At 42.5% G+C, this 18858-nt stretch overlaps 1 protein-coding gene across 1 annotated transcript in view; it reads left to right on the top strand.

Moving 5' to 3' along the window:
* Positions 1-18858, top strand: part of STX5 (syntaxin 5) — a 41819-nt gene that overhangs the window by 22178 nt on the left and 783 nt on the right. Inside the window, exons 3-10 of the mRNA XM_056527561.1 lie at positions 7313-7383; positions 8570-8625; positions 11714-11784; positions 12111-12227; positions 14548-14604; positions 14716-14797; positions 16208-16308; positions 18262-18383. Coding sequence (XP_056383536.1) covers positions 7313-7383; positions 8570-8625; positions 11714-11784; positions 12111-12227; positions 14548-14604; positions 14716-14797; positions 16208-16308; positions 18262-18383 — 677 coding nt within the window. The remainder of the gene's footprint in view (positions 1-7312; positions 7384-8569; positions 8626-11713; positions 11785-12110; positions 12228-14547; positions 14605-14715; positions 14798-16207; positions 16309-18261; positions 18384-18858) is intronic.

The raw sequence follows: 18858 nt of genomic DNA, 5'->3' as shown, positions 1-18858 counted from the left end.
AAAACCATGAGACATATAGAAAAAATGTATAGAGAATTAAAAACACAAGGTCAATCATTGTTGATCAATAAAATAGATTTTAAAAAAAATAGCTGTTTGAGAAAACTGTTACCAAATGTCCATCTTTAGTCGGTGTTGGTCCGGAACGCGACTCACTCAGATACATGCGCAGTAGGGTCTACGGTATGAATGACTGTACGGTGGTGCGTAAGTGCGTGAGAAACTACTGGTGCGCATTGTTGTCACTATCAGGGTGTGACAAGGTGACCTGTTTCAAGACTCCATGAAGCAACAATTTCCTTTTGATATTTTGTCTGTGTTGGTTTAGTCGCAAATGAATTGGGCGAGTGTTACGGCCTATATACTGCAGTGGACAGTTCAGACATTGGATCATATAAATGACTTGATCCGTTTGACATGAGAGATGGAATTTTATGTCAAATTTTTCACTTGTGGAGGATGAAATAAACTCAGTTTGACAATTTGAGATCTGCTGGGAAAAAGGAAAAAAGTAAAGTAAAGAGAGGTTGCCTCGGTGGCCAAAAAAAGGAAGGATACAGGACCGAAACAAAGCAGCGCACAAACAAAATGTAAAAAAAAGGATACAGTATTAGGGATCGACCGATATCAGTTTTTTAGGGCCAATACCGATATTATGTGACCTTTCAGGTCAATAGCCGATAGCGTCTTTTGCGGTGCCAGAGACCGCCGCCACAGCCCGCTTCTCTGCCCCTGCCTGTCCTGAGTCTAACCACCACAGTTGCCCCATCACCACCCCCCCCCCCATCCTCTGCCCACATGCCGCCGCTGCCCCATCACCTCCCCCCCCCCCCAATCCTCTGCCCACATACTGCCGCTGCCCCGCCGCGTTGGCGACGTCACTCGTAATTACGCAGCGCAGCGTACAGCAACAGCGCAGGAGCCGGAAGGATCGCGGACCCCCCGGAACAGGTAATTAGGACACCGGGGATGGGGGGCATTATCGGCATATTGGCAAGGTAATTGCCGATACCGATAATGTCCAAAATCGCGATTATCGGCTGATAATATCGGCCAAACCGATAATCTGTCAATCCCTATACAGTATATTTATATGTACAAGCACAAATTGACGGCAGCAGAAACGAGCATTTTACAGAAGGGCTTGTCTTTTTGCCCCAATACTAACAGTAACAAGTTCAATTTTGTATTTTGATTTCCTAAAATTTGCTCGCAAATTTACCCTTCAGTGTCATTTTAAGATTCAAAACAGAAAACCTCTCATTATGTACGACAATTTGGATAAATCAAGCCCCTCTGGATCAGCTGATCCACAATGTGTCGCTGTTATTACTAAGCATCAACCATTTAAAGGGGTATTCCGGGCAAAAACATTTTATCCCCTACCCAAAGGATAAGGGGATAAGACGTCTGATCGCATGGGGCCTGCTGTTGAGATCCCCCGCGCCGTCACGCCACGCCCCCTCCATTCATGTCTATGGGAGGGGGCATGACGGCCAGATTCAATCTCGGACACCACACATTGAAATTGGTCAGCAATGATCTAAATAGTCAGCTCCCCAAAAAAAACTCATCGGACTAAGGATGATCTAACCAAGAACGAACTAACGACATTGAAAAATTTATGCACCAACACTGAAATTGTCATACGTCCGGCGGACAATGGCGGTGGCGTTGTCCTATTAGACTATGACCAATATCATACGGAGTCTCTACGCATTTTATCTGACACTATTACACGGTAGTCAAAGCTGATCCTTTTGATAGGATCAAGAAAGATCTCTACAAGTTGACCAATAAAGCAGCTGAACAGGGCATCCTAACCAAGGACGAACAAAAAACTAATTCTGCATAAACAATAAACCTTATTTCTATTAACTACCGAAAGTCCATTAGTCAACTGGACACCCACCGGGGAGACCAATTGTCTCCTGTACAAATGCCACGCTTAGTAAACTTGGCAGACTATTTAGACCTCTACCTTCAGGTTCATGCCGCCAGTTTACCCAGCTATTTAAGGGATTCTTCACAGACAATAGAACATCTTCTTCCTTTACAATGGGAGTCCAATTACATCCTGATGATGTGTCCTCCATATATTCTAATACAGTGGTCCCTCAACATATGATATTAATTGGTTCCAGGAGAACCATCATATGTTGAAACCATCATATGTCGAGTACATATGTCTATGTAAAAATAGTAATTGGTTCTGGGGCCTCGGAACCATTGTATGTTTAATACATATCTCTATGGGAAACTGCCAATTGGTTCTGGGATGACCATTGTATGGGGAGTGTTTAATAAACCAGGGTGCCGCCAGCTGTTGCACAACTACAACTCCCAGCATGCATGTACAGCCATTGACTGTCTGGGCATGCTGGGAGTTATAGTTTTGCAATAGCTGGAGGCACACTGATAGGGAAACATTGATGTATGGGGTGTATAGTGTGTATATATATTGTATGTGATATGTGACATCGCATACAGTACTGTACAGTTCTTTAAATACCTTCAGGGGGGGACAGAATGTCCTCCATTACGATCCTGCCGGCTACAGCTCTATAGGAAAGGAAGGGGAGGGCAGCCAGCAGCTCATTGGATGCCTGCAGCAAGATGCTGCAGGCTATTGGCTATGGCTGCACTGGGGGGGCGGGGCTTACACGGAGCTCACAGTGGAAGCCTCCGTGAGCTAGCAGGACAGCATGTGAGTAACAGGAGGCAGAACGGGGCACACGGGCACATTAAACAACTATCTGTCAGTTGCTGAAGTTGTCAGCGCTGTCAGATAGCTGTTTGTACGATGGCCCCGACACACAGCAGCATCATATGTCGAGGCTGCCTTCAACATACGATGGGCTCTGAGAGGCCATCATATGTTGAAATGATCATATGTCGAGGCCATCATAAGTCGAGGGATCACTGTATTCAACATGAACTAGGAAGCTTTACAAAGAGATCCGTCTATCACTTCATCCCACTGTGATTTTTCTCATTGATGCTCTTGCTAACATTCTTCACAATAATTCTTTTGTACAGTAATCCGTTCCAAATGAACCATTGTATGTTGAAACCATTGTGTGTTGAAGGATCCGTGCAATGTAAAGTATAGGACAGTGGTCTACAACCTGCGGACCTCCAGACGCTGCAAACTACAACTCCCAGCATGCCCGGACAGCCAATGGCTGTCCGGGCATGCTGGGAGTTGTAGTTTTGCAACATCTGGAGGTCCACAGGTTGAAGACCACTGGTATAGGAAGTTGTATAGGAAGTTGTACTCACGTGTCCCTGCCGCTCCGGACCGTCACCGCTGCCCTGGATGCCACCCTCAATCGCTGTTGCTGCGTCCCCAGGGTGTCCCCGACGCTCCAGCAATGCCTCTGCTTCCCCGGCATCCTCTCTCTCCGTCGCCGCCATCACATCGCTGCGCACGCCGCTCCTATTGGATGACGGGACGGCCTGCGCAGCAACGTGATGACGACGGAGAGCGCCAATGATGCAGGGGATCCCGAAGAGGACGCGCCGGAGCCCCGAGGACAGGTAAGTGATCGTCAGCGGACCACACGGGGCACCGTAAACGGCTATCCGGTGGCAGCTGAAGCAGTCTGTGCTGCCGGATAGCCGTTTATGCGATGGCCCCGACATACAAAAGCATCTATGTTGATGCTGCCTCTGAGAGGCCATCGTATGTTGAAATTATCATATGTCGGGGCCATCGTAGGTCGGGGGGGGGGGGTCACTGTATATGATGGTATACCATCAGAAGCTCGGGACCGCGATGGGCTCACAGGTCGCACCTGTTTATGCTAAAATATTTATGGGGGCCTTTGAGTCTGAACACATCTGGGGAAATCCGACTATTATGGACAATATAGCAGTTTATTACCGTTATATTGACGATTTGTTCTTTGTCTGGAAGGGCCCTGATGAGGCCATCCCCACATTCCGTCAATACATCAGTGAGAATACCTGGGGTCTACAATTCACCTTGGAGTCCAGCAAAGAAAGTATCAATTTCCTTGAGGTTCGCATCACATAATGAATTATCTTTCCTTACAGCCACCTTTAAAAAAATAAAATAAAATAAATAAAAATAAAAAAAAGTGGATGCGAATAATTACTTAGAATTCCATAGCGCACACTTTAAAAAAATGGCTACTGAACATCCCCTATAGCCGTTAAAATAAGGATACGGAAAAACTGCGCTATTCATGCCACTTTTCAATGAACAGTCTCAGGTACTACATGAACGGTTCAGAGAAAAGCATTACCCTGAGAGGGTGGTGAATAATGCTTACAATCGTACAAAGGAGCTGTCCCAGATGGACTCAGAATTCTCCTCAAACTTCAAAATCACCTACAGAAAATGGTGTCTCGTCATTGGCACGTTCTGAAAACGGACCCTTACCTTTCTAAAACAATTCCACAGCAACCCCGCTTCACATATAGGAGATCAGCATCTTAGAAAACCATCCTGACCCCTTGACCGCAGAAGAATCATCCAATCCATACGGACCCCTTTGGTATACCCATTGAAGAAAGGGAGTTTTAAGTGTAAAAAATTGCGCTGCCTCTGTTGCCAGCAGATCTCAAATTATCAAATTGCGTTTATTTCATCCTCCGCAGGTGAAAAATTTGACATAAAATTCCATCTCGCATGTCAAATGGATCAAGTAACTTATACGATCCAATGTCTGAACTGTCCACTGCAGTATATAGGCCGTAACACTCGCCCAATTCATTTGCCACTAAACCAACACAGACAAAAATATCAAAAGGAAATTTTTGCTCCATGGAGTCTCGAAACAGGTCACCGTGTCATCACGATTACTCCAATAGACTATGTACCAGCTACGGTGAACAATCGATTCCAACAACTTAAAAGATTTGAAATGTTTTGGATGTACAAAATGCAAACTTTATCCCCCCCTCCCCCCAATGGTCTTAATGAGGTCAGAGAAATACTCTCTTAAATGCCAATACTTACTCTTTTTTTGTGTATTAATCCGCTATGTCCATTTCCAGTAATTCCGTTCCCTTAGAGACAACATTGCGCATGCGCACCAGTAGTTTCTCACGCACTTACGCCCCACCGTACAGTCATTCATACCGTAGACCCTACTGCGCATGCATCTGAGTGGGTCGTGTTCCGGACCAACACCGACTAAAGATGGACATTTGGTAACAGTTTTCTCAAACAGCTATTTTATCTATTTTATTGATCAACAATGATTGACCTTGTGTTTTTTTTTCTATGTCTCATGGTTTTATGACGTTTTATTAATTTGGTCCGTACCAGGACTGCTTCTGGTTTGGCAGTACGGTCCACATACCCGGAAGCAATTTTTTGTGTTTTAGAACTGGTTGTAAATAATGTATTCAAAGTGCCTGACAAAGAGCCCGGTCAGGGCTGGAAACGCTTTTATCCTTGCGTTGCGTGTCTATTTCCATAATAAATTGTTACAGTTTTCATCTATCTAAGAGATCTGCGCCCTGACCGACGTCCCACTTTGGGGATATATTCTACCTTTCTTGTTGCTGCTATTGCTTGACCGGACTTCATTACTGGAGAGACTACGAGGCTGCGATTTTTTTATTTTTTTTTTATTTTTTGAAAACTTTGTTTATTAAAGATTTTCATGTTTATAAGTGGCAAATAGATAATACAAAATGCACAATCAACAACAGGAGCAGATAAAAGCGAGTAAACATCACTCACAAAAATAGCAAGCGCTGTAGTACAGTTAGAAGAACATGAGACTGTCAAGCAAAAAAACCTTGCAACAGAGCCCAATTGGGATAGTTGTCAAGATAATCAAGTAACCAGAAAACAATCAAAGTATTATGTTAGAATGTAAAAGCGCTAACAATATCGGGTAGAGGCTAGTAATCAGCACTCTCGGAAGCGTCCATCTCAGACGCCCAGCAAGAGCGACGTGGGCCAATCAGAACATGGGTCATTCTGACGTCACTCGACTATGAAAGCCTACCGATCATTCGCTCAAACGGACTCGCATGTATACAAGAAAGAAAAAAAGTAGTGTAGAAGAGAGAAAGGGAGAGGAAACATGCAGTGAAAAGTAGGAGTAAGGTGCAGTAGATAGGTAAGGGGGGGGGGGGGGGGAGACAATATAAAGCGCAAAAACCCATGGCAGAAGGTCAACCCTCTCAACGAGCTGCGATCACTCTTTACTTGCTGTCACAGATGTTATGCTCTCAGCTCTATCAGGTAAGGGCCCATTCATTTGGCCCTGTTTTCCTATCCTGTGATTGGGTAATCTGCATGAGGTGCTCACCATTTTCTATTTTTGTTTCTACAGTGGTCCCTCAACATATGATATTAATTGGTTCCAGGAGAACCATCATATGTTGAAACCATCATATGTCGAGTACATATGTCTATGTAAAAATGGTAATTGGTTCTGGGGCCTCGGAACCATTGTATGTTGAATACATATCTCTATGGGAAACTGGCTTAATTGGTTCTGGGATGACCATTGTATGTGGAGTGTATCGGGAGTGTTTAACAAACCAGGGTGCCTCCAACTGTTGCACAACTATAACTCCCAGTATGCATGTACAACCATTGACTGTCTGGGCATGCTGGGAGTTATAGTTTTGCAACAGCTAGAGGCACACTGATAGGGAAACATTGATGTATGGGGTGTATAGTGTGTATATGTATTGTATGTGATGTGTGACATCGCATACAGTACTGTACAGTTCTTTAAATACCTTCAGGGGGGACAGAATGTCCTCCATTACCATCCTGCCGACTACAGCTCTATAGGAAAGGAAGGGGAGGGCAGCCAGCAGCTCATTGGATGCCTGCAGCAAGATGCTTCAGGCTATTGGCTATGGCTGCACTGGGGGGGGGGGGGGCTTACACGGAGCTCACAGTGGAAGCCTGTATGAGTTAGCAGGACAGCATGTGAGTAACAGGAGGCAGAACGGGGCACATTATACAACTATCTGTCAGTTGCTGAAGTTGTCAGGGTTGTCAGATAGCTGTTTGTACGATGGCCCCGTCACACCGCAGCATCATATGTCGAGGCTGCCTTCAACATACGATGGGCTCTGAGAGGCCATCATATGTTGAAATGATCAAATGTCGAGGCCATCATAAGTCGAGGGGTCACTGTACTTGGAATGAAAGGAAAGGTAATTGTCATTGAATTTGATTGAATTAGGCTAGTGATAATATAAATCCTCATTCTAGAAATGGATTACACAATGCTTCTAGATCTTGAAAGTGATGTCTTCTGTTTTTCCCTATAATTGTTTTTCATGTAGTAATTTATTTTCTTTACAGAATGGTATACAGCTGTCCAATCCATCCCTCAGTGCTGTCAAACAGAGAAGCGAATTCACTCTTATGGCTAAGTAAGAATCTCCAGTATATAAATCTGTGTCTGCCTCTCTGTCTGCCTCTCTGTCTGCCTCTCTGTCTGCCTCTCTGTCTGCCTCTCTGCCTGCCTCTCTGCCTGCCTCTCTGCCTGCCTCTCTGCCTGCCTCTCTGCCTGCCTCTCTGCCTGCCTCTCTGCCTGCCTCTCTGCCTGCCTCTCTGCCTGCCTCTCTGTCTCCCTCTCTCTCGTGTTTGATTTAAACTTAATCTGTGGATGGATATTTTAAATATTTAAATATGTTTTTATGTAATATATTTTATATGTTTTACTTATAAAACTTGAAATATATATATATTTCTGTTAAAATAAATTTGAAAATAAATTAAATAAATAATAATAATATAATGGAAAAAATAATAATGGAAAAAAATGATGATGATAATAATCATGAAAAAAAATAATGATAATATTTATGAAAAAAAAAATTAAATAAATAAATTATATCCGCTCATCTTAAACTGTTATTTAGGGTAATGTCGTAATACTGGTGCACTGTCTCATAGGGTTGCTAGCCTTTTTACTGTATACAAAAGGGTTAGGACAATAGTGAAAATGAAAGGAATTAGTTTTTGCATGCTATTCATTAACAGTGTATCCCATCAGGTGGGCCTCTAGCTGTTGCAGAGGCCCGGGCATGCTGGGAGTTGTCGTTTTGCAACAGCTGGAGGCAAACCCGATGGGAAACACGGTTAATGAATAGCATGCAAAAACGAATTCCTTTCATTTTCACTATTGTCCTAACCCTTTTGTATACAGTAAAAACCCCTCCACTTCTTTGAGAAGACCACCCCCTTATCCAGACCAGATTTTCGTGATGGAGTTTTCAGTCCACCATACACTATGCTTAGGGCACATTTTCTTTTAAGAAGACCACCTTAATAGGATAACACTACTTTCTGGTCTTCTCAAAGAGATTTCACTGTAAGTAGGTTGATAGGGAAGGGGTGCAAAGATTTAATACATTTGAGGACTTCATCTTCTACTGACCTCTGCCTTCAAGGAACAGTCAAGGTTATCTACATTTCCTTACAATATTAATCTATAGACAACAGAACATTGTAAAACCTCTTAAAACAATACAACGGGGCTTTTGTTCTCAGCCGTACATGGAATTACGTCTCTGCGTACAACTAGCTCATCCTGAAACTCTTTCTGTTCCGCAGGCGCATTGGAAAGGACCTTAGTAACACATTTACAAAATTGGAAAAATTGACGATATGTAAGTACAAGCAAAACGAATGGTTGACCTTACTAATTCTAATAAACTCATAAATAGCCATAGATCCCATAGTGCAGGCATATAAACCCAGACTGAAAACCACCAATCACTGCTCAGCTTTCATATGTTAAAGGGGTATTCCAGGATTTTTTTATGACTATGCTACAGGGGCTAAACAGTTAGTGTAGTTCATAATATAGTGTCTGTACCTGTGTTTCATGGTGGTCTCGCAATTCTTTTGTGATCTTTGCCCCGTTGTTTGTTTTTAAAGGGGGTTATCCAGGAAAAAACTTTTTATTTATTTATTTATTTATATATATATATATATATATATATATATATATATATTATAATATAATATAATATAATATATATATTGGCTCCAGAAAGTTAAACAGATTTGTAAATTGCTTCTATTAAAAAATCTTAATCCTTTCAGTACTTATGAGCTGCTGAAATTGAGTTGTTCTTTTCTGTCTAAGTGCTCTCTGACACCTAAGTACTGAAAGGATTAAGATTTTTTTAATAGAAGTAATTTACAAATCTATTTGGCTTTCTGGAGCTAGTTGATATATTAAAAAAAAGTTTTTTCTTGGAATACCCCTTTAGATAGGGGATAAGTTGTCAACACGGTAGTACCCCTTTAACAGTATACAAAAAGAGTGTCGTCTCAGGTTTTCCCAGGTTGCAGGATGGCCCGAGACATTAAATCACTAGTCAGGTGTTCAGAGGGAGCCTGTCTGCTTTAATGGGTGGAGCGACCGCTGGGTGGGAGGGAGATCATTCTGCAGGGAATTTTTATTTTGCAACAGCTGGAGGCACCTTCTTTAGAAAACATTGGTCTATTGTTTACTGCACAGTATGGAAGGGAGATTAGGTGTGCTTCAATAGGTGGGGTGGCTGACGTGTGGAAAGGAAGAAATTGACCTCACACTTACAAGGAAGAACGGGACTTGTATTTGGAGGAAGGGAACTCCAACAGGAAATTGCCATTTTACGAAAAAGATAGCAGCAGTGTTATGGTGGACTCAGAACATAGCCGTATAGCTCCAAGACCAGCACAGATCCTTCCTAAGCATGTCCAATACTGTCTAAACTGTCTGCCTGGTAAGTACTAAAATCACTATTGGGGTACGTTCAGACAAGCGGATTTTCCGTGCGTATTGTGCTGCGGATCCGCCACTGAAGAACCCTCTGCATTCTGCCTTTACATGTGCCTGCTCGGAGCGGCAATACGCTACTACGAGCAAACACAGTGCAATGTGCGCCGCACGCATGCACAGTATACTCGCACATCGCGGCAGCTCTCGGCCTAGCTCATTCAGCAGGGGGAGAGGCCGCGATGCGTGCGAGTACACCGCGCATGCGCTGCGACTCGCACGTCGTTTCAGTGTGTCTGCACGAGCAGGCACATGTGAAGGTAGAATACAGAGGGTCCTTCAGAGGCGGATCCGCAGCGTGAAGTACACTGTGGATCCGTTCGTGTGAATAACCCCTTTAATGAGTTCTGGTAACATAAAAGCTGAGCTGTGATTGGTTGTTATAGGCAAACTACCAGACAGTTTGGGTTTCAGGCAGTTTGATAAATATGAGCCATTGTCGTGTTGTTTTTGTTTTGTTTAGGATAGCGAATCCAGCACTGAACAATTGTAGTGCCGAAATCCTGTTTATTAAAAAAATATAAGTCAAAGACATGTATGGTATGACTAAGGGTGGCAACACCCAAAACTGTGTTACAACCTTGACATTTTATTTTAAATAAACTGGATTTTTGTACTGCAATTGTTCCGTGTTGGATTCTCCCTCCTGTATTTGTATTTGGTGTTGCCAACCACATGGTAGGACTTGCTTTTATATTGTACTTTTTAAAGGGGTACTTCTCTGCTTAGTGTTTGGAACAAACTGTTCCGAACGCTGGAGCCGGCGCCGGGAGCTCGTGGCGTCATAGCCCCGCCCTCACATTATGTCACGCCACGCCCACTCAATGTAAGTGTATGGGAGGGGGCGTGAAAAGGTTGGTGCTAGTTACGAAGTTGTGTGATCTCTTCTCCCAGGCTCCAGCCCCGTGCGTGGCCTCTGCCTCTGCGAGCCTGGGGGAGATGGGAGAGAAGTCCTGTTGTGGTCTAATGTTGCGTCCTCATGGTGGAGTGCACGCTCCGGGGGATTGACCGTTTTTGGAGTCAAGCAGATCTTTTCGTTAATTGGTTTGTTGCAAATAGTTTTCAATATTATAGGGTCACAAATGTACAATGACCAGACACTCTTCTGGTGTCTACCTCCTTCTTCAGTGGTCTGAATGACAAAATGGCAGCCCCCATAATATACAAAAAAATATATATATTTACAATCAGAAAATAGAAGCAGATTAGAAACAAAAATTTTAAAATCTTTTAACATACAGTAGTTACTTGTATTGGGCTCATGTACGCCACTTGCAGTCCGTACAGTCCTGGCTGCCTCTGTCCTTTTTCTAGATTGCTGTGAAGATTAAAGGGGTACTCCGATTAAAAACTTTTTTTTTTTTTTTTAAATCAACTGGTGCCAGAAAGTTAAACAGATTTGTAAATTACTTGTATTAAAAAATCTTAATCCTTCCAGTACTTATTAGCTGCTGAATACTACAGCGGAAATTATTTTCTTTTTGAAACACAGAGCTTTCTGCTGACATCACGAGCACAGTGCTCTCTGCTGACATCTCTGTCCATTTTAGGAACTGTCCAGAGCAGCATATGTTTGCTATGGGGATTTCCTTTTACCCTGGACAGTTCCTAAAATGGACAGAGATGTCAGCAGAGAGCACTGTGCTCATGAGGTCAATAGACAGCTCTGTGTTTCAAACGGAAAAGAATTTCCACTGTAGTATTCAGCAGCTAATAAGTACTAGAAGGATTAAGATTTTTTAATAGAAGTAATTTACAAATCTGTTTAACTTTCTGGCACCAGTTGATTTAAAAAAAAAAAAAATAAGTTTTTAATTGGAGTACCCCTTTAACCATCTTATCTCTGACCATTTCACATGTTGTCATCTACATTATGTGCAATGAAAAACAAGTTAAAAGTAACAAGTTATTTTTTCTTTTTCCTACAGTGGCTAAAAGGAAGTCTCTTTTTGATGACAAAGCTGTGGAAATTGAGGAACTGACATATATTATTAAACAAGTAGGTGCTTTTATTGGCAACATAGATTTAACTATCCTACGTATTTTTTATCTTTTTTACTTTTTGTATGCCTCTCTAAGGCTAAGTATCCACTTGTTTTTTTTTTCTGGCAGTTTTTGGAGATCTGCCACTGTAGTTTTTGAGCCAAAGTCAGAAGTGGATCCATAAGGGAGGAGAAGTGGAAGTCCTTCCTTTATATTTCCCATTCCTTTTGAATACATTTCTGGCTTTGGCTCAAAAACTGCAGTGGCAGATATCCAAAAACTGCCAGAAAAAAAGAACTGAGTGGAAACGTAGCCTGATACATGCATTTTTATATTCCACAGGACATAAATAGTTTGAATCAGCAGATTGCGCAGTTGCAGTCCTTTGTGAGAGCTAGGGGCAGTCAGAGCGGACGGCATCTCCAGACCCATTCGAATACTGTGGTTGTCTCCCTTCAGGTGAGGTGGTTAACATATGGAGATTGACAAATTGCTACAATCTCATAACTAATATAGAACTGTCTTTCCTTATTCCAAAATACAGCCTAATGGCCTAAAAAAAGCAGTATATGGTCATATGTACACAACTAAATTTTTGGGGTATTTTTCAGGCTGTGGACACCTCTTGCACGAAATAATAATAAATAAATAAATATATATATATATATATATATATATATATATATATATATATATATATATATATATATATATAAATATAATATATACATATATACATATATATATATATATATATATATATATATATATATATATATATATATATATATATATAAATTAGTGATCCCTCAACTTACAATGGCCTCAAAATACAATGGTCTTTTCTGAACCATTGTAACTTGAAACCAGACCCATCATACAATGTACAGACAGTTCAGATCTGCAAAACGTGTCAATGGCCGGAAGTTCTGACCAATCAGAATGGGCATTCACTGGTAAAACCCCTGTATTACTCAAGTGTATGCACTGACTGGTGTCTGGTAGCGCCCCCTACAGTACAGGGGGGTATTACATGTCCTGTACTCTTTACCTGTACCAGGGTTAGCTGCTCCTTTGGACATCAGGTGAGGGCGGATCCATTACTTTTTTAGGACACTGTGTTCTGTACAGGACCCTGAAGAAGCTCCTGTCCTCTATATAGACAGTGATTACAGCTCCCAGCAGATCTTTATTACTTTTATATGTATGGATTTGCTTTATCTATATTAGCTATTTACTTATTTTTGTTTAATCCTCACTTTTTCCTATTTTTGGATGAAATTTTGGTGGCTTCGGAACCAATTACCAGGTTTCCATAGAGTTCTGGTTTCAACATACAATGGTTTCAACATACAATGGTCATCCTGGAACCAATTAATATTGTAACTTGAGGGACCACTGTATATTAATGTGAAATTAAGCAATTTTTCATTACAGACTACCTACGGTTTTGTTGATGTTGAGTCTCTGCAGTACTGTAGATAGCTGGCTGATGCTCCTGACATGGATTCACAATGTTCATTTAGTCTTCGGCTGCATTCGCACTACGTTTCATCCATACGGGTACAGAATCTGGCTGGGGGATGGGAAAACCGGGCGCTCCCGTATCCCAGCCGGACCCGGCCCCCATCTCATTCATTTGGTATGCTGCAGTTTTCAGGGTGGCCAGAAAACCGGATACGGGGCAGAAATGAGCTGACCCGAGTCACTATCATTCACGGCTCATTCAAATGTCTGGCTGGGATACGGGAGCGCCCGGTTTTCCCATTCCCCCAGCCCTGGGGATCAGGTCCCTGTATGGATGAAACAAAGTGTGAATGCAGCCATAGGCTTCATTCACACTTCGTTTTTACTTTACAGGTGCCGGATCCAGCTGGGGGAGGGGCAAACCGGGTTCTCCCGTACCCCAGCCGGATCAGTGCTGAAATCAATTTACTTTAATTAGCCGACCGGAGTCAAATGGTGACTCGGGTCGGCTCATTTTTTACTCGTATGCGGTTTCCTGACCGGACCTAAAACCGTAGTATACTGCGGTTTTAGGTCCTGTCGCAAAACCAGATACAGGTCAGAAATGAGCCGACCGGAGTCACCGTTCGTTTGACGCCGGTCGGCTTATTAAAGTAAATGGATTTCAGCGCTGATCCGGCTGGGGTACGGGAGAACCCGGTTTGCCCCTCCCCCATGTAAAAACGACTGTGTGTGTCTGCTGGTAGCGCGTATTGCCGCTTCCAACAGGCACATGTAGATAAAGCATAGAGCGGGGCCTTCACCAGCGGATCCGGAGCGTAAAATACGCTGTAAATCCGCTTGTGTGAATGTACCCTTTGGGTCTATTCACACAGCAGAATTTCTGCTTGCAGAATTTCGCCCTCAAATTAAAGCCCAAAGACTTCTATGGGATTCCGCACTCCCATTCACACTTTTGAATTTCCACTTGCGGAAATTGGAAAGTGTGAATGGACCCTTAGGTAGCGATATTCTGACTACATAGATATCAACTCAGAGTAAGGCTATGTTCAGATGTCGGAATCTCCATGCGGACATTCTGCAGACTACGGACGCCAGCATAACAGCGAAAATGCGCTGTCTCCATAAACCCGTGCCAGAAATCTGCTGCTGTGGAATCTCCATGCGGAATTAAAAATAAAATAAAATGTTAACGGATGTTAGAAACAGACGCTACTGTATTCTATACAGTAAAATCTGTTTCCCATTGACTTACATTATATAAAACCCAAATTTTAACGAATACAATTCTTCTGTTTCTTTCTTTTTCTAGTCAAAACTGGCAACAATGTCAAACGATTTCAAGTCTGTATTAGAAGTAAGAACAGAGGTGAGTTACTATTTTGGGTTTTTCCACCAGGGATAATGGAGAGAAAACTATAGTTGTACTTATCTTTTGGAGCCTTTTTAAACGTTACAATTTTTGTCTTTTATACAACAGAATCTAAAACAGCAACGAAGCCGCAGAGAACAGTTCTCTCAGGGCCAGGTCTCCACTCTCCCTCTCCATAACAAAAGCATGGGTAAATCTGTCAGGGTATAATGTAACCCCCATGTTTTTCATATGCTTCCCTTCCATGCCACTCCTCTAATGTGACTGTTCACACCCGTCTTTTGTTGCCACTTTCACATTGACATCGTTGTAGTGAAAAGTTTTGTTTAGTTTTTTTTGTGTTAAATATTAATAAAATACTAATAAAATAAAAATAGTAATAGTAATATACTAAAAATATAATATACCGTATTTATCGGCGTATAACACGCACTTTTTAGGCTAAAATTTTTAGCCTAAAGTCTATGTGCGTGTTATACGCCGATACACCCCCAGGAAAGGCAGGGGGAGAGAGGCCGTCGCTGCCCGCTTCTCTCCCACTGCCTTTCCTGGGGTCTAGAGCCCTGTTGCCAGCCCTTCTCTCCCCCTGGCTATCGGCGCCGCTGCCCGTTCTGTCCCCCTGACTATCGGTGCCGGCGCCCCATTGCCGGCGCCGATAGCCAGGGGGAGAGAAGCAGCGCCGTCAGCCAGGGGGAGAGAAGGGGCAGCGGCGCATGACGTCAGTGCGCCGCGCCGCGCCGTGCATAGCAACGATGCAGGGGATGCACACCGGAGGCCTGAAGCAGCGCGGACCCGGCAACAGGTAATTATGCAACCGGGGATGGGGGGAGGCAACGTGGCTGTCGGCGCCGCTGGCTGTCGGCGCCGCTTCTCTCCCCCTGGCTATCGGCGCTGGCAATGGGGCGCCGGCACCGATAGTCAGGTGGACAGAACGGGCAGCGGCGCCGATAGCAAGGGGGAGAGAAGGGCCGGCAGCAGGGCTCTAGACCCCAGGAAAGGAAGGGGGAGAGAAGCGGGTAGCGACGGCCTCTCTCCCCCTGCCTTTCCTGGGGGTGTATCGGGGTATACACGCGCACACACGCACCCTCATTTTACCATGGATATTTAAGTGAAAAACTTTTTTTACCCAAATATCCTTGGTAAAATGAGGGTGCGTGTTATAGGCCGGTGCGTGGTATACCCCGATAAATACGGTAATAACATAATATATTATTAATGATTAATTATTTTAGTATTTTTAGTATTGTCATTTTAATATAATTATAGTTTGTGTTTATTGCAATTTTTTTTTTTTAGCATTTATTTTTATTAGTATTATTGCATTTTTTGTTTACTATTTTATTAGTATTTTCTTATTATTGTTAATATTATTATCATTTTGAATTATTTTTTGTTGAAATTATTTATTATTATTGCATTTTTAGTGTTTCTTACTATTTTTATTACTATTATTATTGATATTATGATTATTATTATATTAATAGAATGCTTAGAAATATTATTGATAGAATGATTATTTTTTATTATTACTATATATATATTTTTTTTTGTAGTGGTGGTAGTAGTATAATAGCCTTATAACCTTTCTTCTTATTTCCAGGGCCATCAGTTCTCTTTCAAGACGATTCCCGTAGAAATGGCGAGGTGACAATAGAGATGGATTCCAAAGTCAGTCAACAGTTGACGCTAATAGATGAGCAGGTAGGAACCAAGAGAGAATAGTTATTCCTGAGGGTTTGCTCTTTCACTGCCCGGCATAATGGGACAGTTTTTACACTTTGACAAACCCTTTTTAAAACTGGATTAAAAAACAAATACATATATCACCATAACTATATATTTTATCACAAAGTCGCCAACGGCTGTCCTGGCATGCTGGGAATTGTAGTTTTGCAACAGCTGGAGGCACCCTGGTTAGGAAACATTGGCATGACGTTATGTAAACAAGAAAACTCATGAAAGTCTTATCAAAGCAAAACCTTAGATTTAAAACTTTTTCTAATAGCGATTGGTCAAGTTGTGCATACATGTCTCTTATATATAGGCAGGTATATAAACTGTCGGCCACACTCAACCCAATACACTGGATTATAGTGTAGGTGAACAGGAGTTCAATGAGGGGGTCACTTATTTAAATATGTCCAGTAGGTCCTCTGCTAAATTCAGTGAACCAATTGCTAAAACGGGGCGGGAAAAGTGTGCGTTTTCGCTTGCCTGTGTCATGTGACCAAGCTGATCTCTCATCCATAGACACAGCAAGAACATCTGTGTCTGCTCATTCTAGTGATAGGTCAGAGTCTGGTCACTCAGACCCCAACCTATAAAAGCATTTGACGTGTCCCTAGGAGAAATAATAATAATGAATTATAAATAATAAAAATAATAATTTATTATTTTAATATTTGTAATTTTTTCATTTATAATTTTTCATATTTATTATTAGTATTAATAATAAATCAAAAAATTATTCCAAATGATACAAATATTTATTAATAAATTAATTTAATCTATATAATATATAATATATGAGAAGGCCTTTCTCAACGCCCAGCCTAAACCCTTGGACCTAGAAAGCTGAATTTTTTCACAGGTGTTGACGTAGACGAGGAATAAGAAAGGGTTTTTCGAAATTCAACCCTTAAAGGAGTAGTCCGGCACGCACATTTCTCATTTTATCCCGTCCGGGCTGCAAAATAAAAAGAAAACAAAGTTTCTCTTACCTGCCAGCGAGCCCCCGGAGCTCCGGTACACTCCGGTACAGGTGTTCGGTCGCCGGGCTGTATTCTTCTTACTTCCTGTTGGGCTGAAGCTCCGTGTGACGTGCCGGGTTAACAGGAAGTAAGAAGAATACAGCCCGGGGACCGAACACCTGTACCGGAGCTCCGGGGGCTCGTTGGCAGGTAAGAGAAAGTTTTGTTTTCTTTTATTTTGCAGCCCAGACGGGATAAAATGAGAAGTGTGCGTCGACTACTCCTTTTAGGGGTGAAATAGGGGTTGAAAGTTTGTATGCAAATTCGTCATTTTTGAAGCCAGAAGCATGAAAGAAACACGTGTTTTAACATTTCCTAAAATTCCACACCTGAAGGGGTGAAACGTGGGTTCAAAGTTTGTATGAATTATCCCCTTGCCGCAGAATGCCGGGTATACCTGGCGCTGCGGCATGGGAGGGTTATGAAGCGAGGTCAGGAGCTGAGCTCGCATCATACCTGCACAGTCCTGGCTGCTATCAGGACCCATGGCTAATGCCGGACATTGCCGTTCCGGCAGATGTCCGGCATTATCTCTTTAGACGCGGCGATCAAAGTTGAAAGAATTTGGGTTGTTTGGATGCCCGTAGACTTTACTCAGAGCGGCCTCATTACTATAGGATCGTAAAAAGTAGATCTATGTTACCCCAAATTTAACGCGAGCGAAGATGTGGGCAAAAGCTAGTATTTTTATAATTTTTTATTTTTAATATATATTTTTTTATTATTCATAATATTTATTAATAATCTAACAAATTCTGCAGCACTTTACAGTTCTTGACAGAAAATGAAATTTTATTTATTTTCTTTGACACGTATGCTCTACGCCTTACCCTTCCCATGATGAACTGTGTTGATGAGAGTTTAAACCCAATTTCAACTTGAAAAATTACTTATTCTCTTTCAGGATTCGTATATTCAGAGCCGAGCAAACACTATGCAGAACATAGAATCCACCATAGTGGAACTGGGCTCCATCTTCCAACAGTTAGCTCACATGGTTAAGGAGCAGGAGGAAACTATACAAAGGTGAGGATCTGCAGAACCAACCAAAACTGAACACATCACCTATTAAAGGGGTACTCCACTGCCCCAGCGTCCGGAACATTTAGTTCCAAAAGCTGGGTGGAGGCTGCGGGGTCGTGACATCACGGCCACACCCCCTCAATGCAAGTCTATGGGAGGGGGTGTACGCCCCCTCCCATAGACTTGCATTGAGGGGGCGTGGCTGTTACGTCACGACCCCGCAGCCAGCACCCAGCTTTTGGCTCTAAATGTTCCGAACGCCGGGGCACTGGAGTACCCCTTTAAAGGAGTAGTCCGGCATCCACTTTTCTTATTTTATCCGGTCCGGGCTGCAAATAAAAAATAAAAAAACTCTTACCTGCCTACGCGCCCCCGGAGCTCCAGTACAGGTGTTCGTTCACCGGGCTTTATTCTTCTTACTTCCTGTTAGCCCAGCACGTCACGCGGAGCTTCAGCCTATCACCGGCCGCAGCGATGT

Source organism: Hyla sarda, chromosome 6, assembly GCF_029499605.1.
Source record: "Hyla sarda isolate aHylSar1 chromosome 6, aHylSar1.hap1, whole genome shotgun sequence".
Classification (NCBI taxonomy): Eukaryota; Metazoa; Chordata; class Amphibia; order Anura; family Hylidae; genus Hyla; species Hyla sarda.
The sequence above is the reverse complement of the archived record's forward strand: the minus strand, read 5'-3'. Positions and strand labels throughout refer to the sequence as shown.